Source organism: Mesitornis unicolor, unplaced genomic scaffold (genome assembly GCF_000695765.1).
Source record: "Mesitornis unicolor isolate BGI_N332 unplaced genomic scaffold, ASM69576v1 scaffold31980, whole genome shotgun sequence".
In the NCBI taxonomy this organism is placed as follows: domain Eukaryota; kingdom Metazoa; phylum Chordata; class Aves; order Mesitornithiformes; family Mesitornithidae; genus Mesitornis; species Mesitornis unicolor.
Genome location: NW_010156800.1, coordinates 8155 through 14547, shown reverse-complemented (window position 1 = coordinate 14547; position 6393 = coordinate 8155). Strand labels below are relative to the sequence as shown.

General features: G+C 59.0%; 1 protein-coding gene across 1 annotated transcript in view; it reads left to right on the top strand.

The window, feature by feature from the left end:
* CSPG4 (chondroitin sulfate proteoglycan 4) overlaps positions 1-5751 on the top strand; it is a gene marked incomplete at its 5' end in the record, with an annotated part of 11756 nt that extends 6005 nt beyond the window's left edge. The window contains 5 exon segments of the mRNA XM_010194522.1: positions 2508-2721; positions 2793-3014; positions 3155-3309; positions 3397-3580; positions 3854-5751. Coding sequence (XP_010192824.1) covers positions 2508-2721; positions 2793-3014; positions 3155-3309; positions 3397-3580; positions 3854-5751 — 2673 coding nt within the window.
* Positions 5752-6393: the final 642 nt, after the last annotated feature.

Below are 6393 nucleotides of genomic sequence, written 5' to 3'. Positions count from 1 at the left end.
TGCGGGTGCGGACGGCGGCCGCAAGATGGGAGCATCGCCCCGCAGCAGCAGCCCGGCGCTCCGCGGTGCCACGGCGGCAGGCGGCGGCTCCGCACCCTCCCTTCTCGAGGCCCTCAGCCTGCTCGCCCTTCCGCGGGTCCCGCATTAATCCCTGCGGGCGCAGAGAGCAGTTTAGCCAAGTTTCATCAGCGCGGATTGGAAATACCTAAGTCTTTATCTCGTAATTATCTCCTTACGCCCATCTTGGTGAGAGGCAAAAGCAAGGAAGTCCCACTTTCTGCTTCAGGCACCTCCCTGCCCTGGTCAGGGCCACTAATACAAAGTTACAGAAAAAAACAATTAGTAGAAAATATGCAGGGGTGCCAGCCCGGCAGGATCATTCCCCATGGATCATTCCCAAGGACAGCACCTCCCTCCATCAGGATCATCGCAGGGGCTTTGGGAAGGAGACTTGGGCCTAGGCCCTGGAGGATATCCCAAAAAGAGGGGTGCAGGCACCCTCAGAGGCAGGGAGATAGGGGCCAGGGCTCCCAGCACAGTTTGGGGGTGCCCTCATCCACAGCCAGCCTTGCCTATGCTGCTCCTAGTTACCCCCCCAGCCCAGGAAGCTCAGCCCTCTCCTAGCAAATCCCTTCTATAGTTCATTAAGTGGTGTATCCATGATGTGCCCCAGCTGTGCCAAATCCTGCACTCCCAAAAAGGTTAACCCCCTGTATGCTGGGCCCATGGCAGCCCCTTGGCCCTTCCCCAGAAACACAAAAGCCCTCTCTAAGGACCATCGCATCCCGAAAAGTTGTGGGCAGATGGAGGACGAGGCTCCATTGCTGCCTTATTTTTAGCCAGTCCATTAGCCCAGTGATTACAATGCCCTTAGGGAAGCACATTCTTCCCTCCCAGCCACCATGCTAAAAAAAAAAAGAGTGAAAAGAAAGAAAAAAGCTCCCAAAATAAACTTGGAGGCAGAGGTCCATCTGCCTTCCCACTGGGATCCCTGCTGGCCCTGGGAGGGTTGATCACAGCCACCCTGCTCCCTGCAGGAGTGGCTCTGGAGCTGGGAACAGCTCCCAGTTCAGAGCAGGAGCAATGTGAAAGCAACTCAGGGCTCAGGAGGGGCCTGGCCCTGCCGTGTTTGTGCTCTGGCGAGAAATGACTTCAGCGTTTAAAGGTCAGGCTGGGTCCAGGAAAGAGATTGCACAAAGCCTTCCTCTGCTGCTGTGCCTGCCAGCTCCAGGGTGCGGAGCCTACGCAGGGCTAGGGACACCACAGTCAGGGTTCAAACCCCAAAGTGAAGCCACCTGGAAAGGACCAGGCAGATTGGCCCCAAGCAGCATTATTGGGTTGCATCAGGAGGAAGAGCCACCAAGAGAAAGGCTTCCATCGCTGTGCCAGAGCACACAGACAAACTCCCAGCGTTGTTTCCCTGCCTCCCTGCATGCTCTCCTGGAGAGCCGAAGCGACACAGGGGCTGAGCAAACACAATGCACCAAGTAAGCGAGAGCAGGGACCAGGTGGAAGGCTTTAATAATTCAGAGGTGCCAGGGAGCATGGCAAAGCAGGTCACCACCAACGTGGCAGGCTCGTCATGCACACATGGCAGAGCAGCAGCTCCAGCCGTGAGGGCTTCAGCTCCTGCTTCCCCAGCACTTCCCCCATCCTGTCTCTCCAAAGCTGTGTTTTCAAGCCTGCCTCCTGCCATCCCCCAGGGACGGCCGAGGGATTTCATTTCACTCTCAGCACCCACACCCACTCAAGAAATGTTCTGGGGCTAGGCCAGCTGAAAACAGCAGAAAAGAGCTCATCTGACCCAGCACACAGCAGCTCCTCCGGCGCCCAGCTGCTGTCCCGGGGATTTGCAGGATGTGGGCCAGGCTCGCGATGCTGTGGGATGCAGCGCATCCTGCCCCTCGAGCTGCGGGAATGCTCCATCCTCATGCCTCAGGATTTTTGGGGTGAAAGTTGACTCTGAGGAGCATGGGCAGAACCTGTCTCCATCCCCGTGGTCTGCCAAGATGGAGATCAGACACAGGATTAGTAGCAGGGAAAATCATTGCCTCCAGCAGGAGAGGGGCAATGCCAAGGATTTGGGGTGGCAACATCCCCAGGGTGAAGCGGGCAGGGGAAGCTGCAGGGCGGCCCTGACATACTTGTCATTCCCAGAGGGTTTGCCAGGGCAGTCGGTGGCCTCACTGCAGCCTAGGGGCGGTGGGACGAGTGCTCTGTTGGGAATACAAGCTAGGAGAGACACCCAGCTGGGGAGAGACGGGGCTGCTGTCATCACCTACACGGCAACAGTTCATGGAGCGAGGTTGGGGTGCGTGGACCCCACCGCAGAGCAATGGGGAGAGCTGTGTCAAAGGCATAGCCAGCGTCGTGCCTTCTTCCATTTCCAGCGCTTGGGGAAACCAAGGCACTGAGGGGCGACCCCTCGTTCTTGCCCTGCAGATGCAGGCTGGGGAGAGGTGGTGGGGGCATCCCAGAGTGGATCACAGCCTCTCCCTTTTCCCCAGCTGCGGGAAGGCACCACGGCTGCCATTGGCCCCCACATCCTAAGCGCCGACGATGAGGACTCGCCGGCAGAGGAGGTGATCTACTCCATCCAGCCCCCAGCCAATGGGAAGGTGGTGCTGCGGTCAGCACCCGGTGCTGAGGTCCGGCAGTTCACCCAGGCCCAGATAAACGACGGCCTCGTCCTCTTCATGCATCAAGGTAGGGCAGGCCTGAGTGGCATCAGGCATCACCCCCAACCCAAAGGAGGGGACGCCACCACGGCGGATGCTAGCCCCATCCCGCAGCACCCTGGTCCACACCATGCCAGGTTAATGGGGAGGCTGCAGCCCCTTCTGCACCCCCATAAGTGCCCAGCTCTGTGCTTTCTGCAGGGCTCTTGGATGGGGGCTTCGCCTTCGACCTGTGGGATGGTGAGAACCTGTCTCCTGGACACTTCTTCCTCATCAGGGCCCAGAGAGAGACCCTCATCAGCCTGGCCAAAAAGGAGAGCCTCACTGTCTGCCCAGGTGGGTACCAGCACCTTCCCCATCCTCCCAGTTTAAAGGCAAACAGGACCCTTGGACTCTTCCACTACCCCCTGCCTAAGCGCTGCAGATGGGTGGCAAGGTGACAATGGGTTAAAGTCCATACTGGACGTGTTTTCCAGGTGCCCTGCAGCCCATCACCACCCAGAACCTGCAGGCAGTGAGCAACAGTCCCGCTGGCTCCACCGTCCTGTACTACAGCATCGAGCAAGCCCCACGCCTGGGCAGGCTCAGCACCTCCCGCGGGGAGGAAATCAGGAACTTCACCCAAGCCCAGGTGAGCTTCCACCTCCTGAGGACTCCAAGACTATTATTTTGCCATTTAGCAGAGTTCATTGAGTTTTTTTTTTTTTCTTATTTTTAGGTGGACAACGGGTTGATTTTCTACCAGCATGAGATGCCAGAGAAGCCCTTCTGGCTCACCCAAGATGCCGTCCGCTTCCATGTGGTCACTCCCACAGCCATCTCCAATTCCTTCATCCTCCTCGTGCTGATCTCCTTCGAGGCCAGGTGTCCCCAGCGCTCGACTCAGCTATGGAGAAATGCAGGTAAAGGAGGAAGGGAGAAGCAAGGGACAGGGGGTAATTGTGCAAACTTCAGAAGAGCTTGTTTGTCCGAAGAAGACACCGCCATGCAATTTCCCATGGCCACCCAAGCACGAGATTTGATATTACATCAGGCAACATCTAAAATTGCATCCATTCTTTTACTGATTCTGTACAATTCTTTCCTCCATCATCTCACCATCTGCTCTCCTTTCCAGAAGATCCTGGCTTTTCCCAGGGATGCCAGGCTTTTTCATTTTCCCTTTTTCCCCTCAGGTCTCCAGCTTGCAAGGGCTCAACGTGCTGAGATCAGCACCTCGGTGCTGGATGCCTCCAACCTCCTAAGCCAGATCCCGGTCCCCGGCAGGGCTGCACACGATGTTGTCTTCCTGGTGACGGAGCTGCCGGCTCATGGGGAGCTCTTGGTGGCTGGTGCGCCCCTGGAGCAGTCACAGCCGTTCTTCCTGCAGTCAGACCTGGCCACCGGACGCCTGGTGTATGCCCATGGTGGAGACGGTGTCTCTGAAGACCGTTTCAGTTTTAAGGCCTGGCTCTGGCCCCGGGTGCAGCAGTCCATCCGTCTTCCACAGGAAGGGGTGGTCATCTCTGAAACTTTCAATATAACAGTAGCCAGCAGCAGCAAGCCACCGCAGGTGGTGAGACGGCAAGAAGTGCTGCGGGTCTCACCTGGCTCCATGGTGACCCTGTCCCAGGAATACCTGGATGTGGCAGACCCATCACGTTCCCCAGAGGCGATGGTGTACAGCATCCTCCAGAGACCCCTCACTGGCCACCTGGCCAATGCACGCAACCCACGGAAGCCTGTCCACCGCTTCACCCAAGCAGATGTCAACGCAGGCCACGTGGTGTTTGTTGCCACCGGAAGCCATGCACAAGAGTCCTTAGCCCTGAGCCTCTTCGATGGCCACCACCCGCCCACCTTGACCTCACTGGAGATTGAGGTGCTGCCTGCCGTGAGCACCACTGCCAGCCCAGTGCTGCTGGAGGTGCCCCAGGACCTGAACAGGGCCTCCATGTCCCATGACCACCTCCTGGGAGGTGCACCGCTGGGGTCAGGCAATGTCCTGTACAGGATCACCAGGGACCCAAGGTTTGGCCAAGTGCAGGTCAACCAAAAGCCAGCACGGGGCTTCTCACAGAAGCAGCTGGACCGTGGGGAAGTGATGTTCACCTTCACTGACCTCACCTCTCCCGAGGACAGCTTCCAGTTCCTTGCCATGTCACGAGCAGCCAACAGGAGCAGGGTGGTGAACGTGACCGTCCGCGCCTTGGTGAAGGCTCGGCCAGGCAGCGTGTGGCCCAGGGGCACCACAGCCCTCCTGGACACCAGCGTCCTCGATGCCAGCGAGCTGGCCAACCGCACCAAGAGTGTCCCAGTCTTTAAAATCCGTAGTGCGCCTCAGGGCAGCCGTCTCGTGCGGATCTCCAGGGACCCTGGGCAACCCATCACCCCCATTGAGACCTTCAGCCAGAGAGAGCTGGAGCAAGGACTGGTCGGGCTGGAGGTGCTGGATGCTGAGGAGACTGACCAACCCCTGCAGAGCGACAGCTTCGTTTTTGAGCTGGCGGCTGCCGGTGTGCCACCAGCGCTGGCATCCCTGGGCTACAGCATTGAGCCCTACAATGCCTCGAAAGCCTACAGTGTCACTCTGCTCACAGCCCCCCTGGCACCCTCGTCCCCAGCACCCCAGGACACAGCATGGAGCAGCCCCAACGCCAGCGAGCTGGGGATGCCTCCCACCACCTGGCCGAGCCCTGGTGCCACCACCAGCCCCGTGGAGGGGGCCACCTTCCTCAGCTTCATCGAGGCCAACATGTTCAGCATCATCATCCCCATCTGCCTCATCTTCCTCCTGCTGGCTCTCATCCTGCCCCTGCTCTTCTACCTGCACAAGCGCAACAAGACAGGGAAGCACCACGTCCAGGGCACCCCCTCCTCCAAGGCCAAAAATGGGGCTGTGCCGGACCAGGAGACTTTCCGGAGAATGGACCCCAACCAAGGCATCCCCCTAACGACTGTCAACTCCCTGGAGGGCAAGGGCACAGGTCCTCCGCCCCAGGGCACAGGGCCGGGGCCCCCGCCAGACCCCGAGCTCCTCCAGTACTGCCGGACTTCCAACCCCCCCTTGAAAAACAACCAGTACTGGGTGTGAAGGGCTCAGGCATGGGGGCACAAGCCCACCTGGGGGTCCGGGGTCCAGTCAGCCACTTTCTCCAGGCTCTCCTCCTCCTCCCTGGGAGCTGGCATCCCACAGATGCAGGAGGACCCTGGGGATATGGGAGCTGCTGGTCCGGCCCACCTGGGAGACCCAAATCTCCAGGTGGCTTAGGGCAGGGGAGGGGGGCACTGCATAGGCAAGGGGGGGGAGGCAGGCAAAACACCTGAGCATCCCTGGAGAACACTGACTTTGGGGGCTCATTTAGGTCGCGCAACAGTGACCACAGGGCTGGAGGGGACCCGATGGCACCAGTCCCCACCGAGCCATCTGTGGCTTCTCCATGGACAGCACAGACCACCACGGTTTTTGCCACAGCTCTTGAGGCACATGAGGGAGGATGAGGAGCAGCTTGAGCTGAGTCAGGCTGGGGGTGAGGCTGCCCAAATCCCCCAGGGCTGGGCTGAGACACTGGAGCAGAGGCTTGGAAAAAAAAAAACAACCCACAACTCTGTGGCCAATGCCAGGGGAATTTAAGAGTCCCCACCCACTTGGAAAAGAAGAAAAAAAATCTGCCTGGCTCTTTCTCTGCGTGCTTGCTGCCTGTTTCATAAAGCAGATTGCACTGGGCCCTGGGGG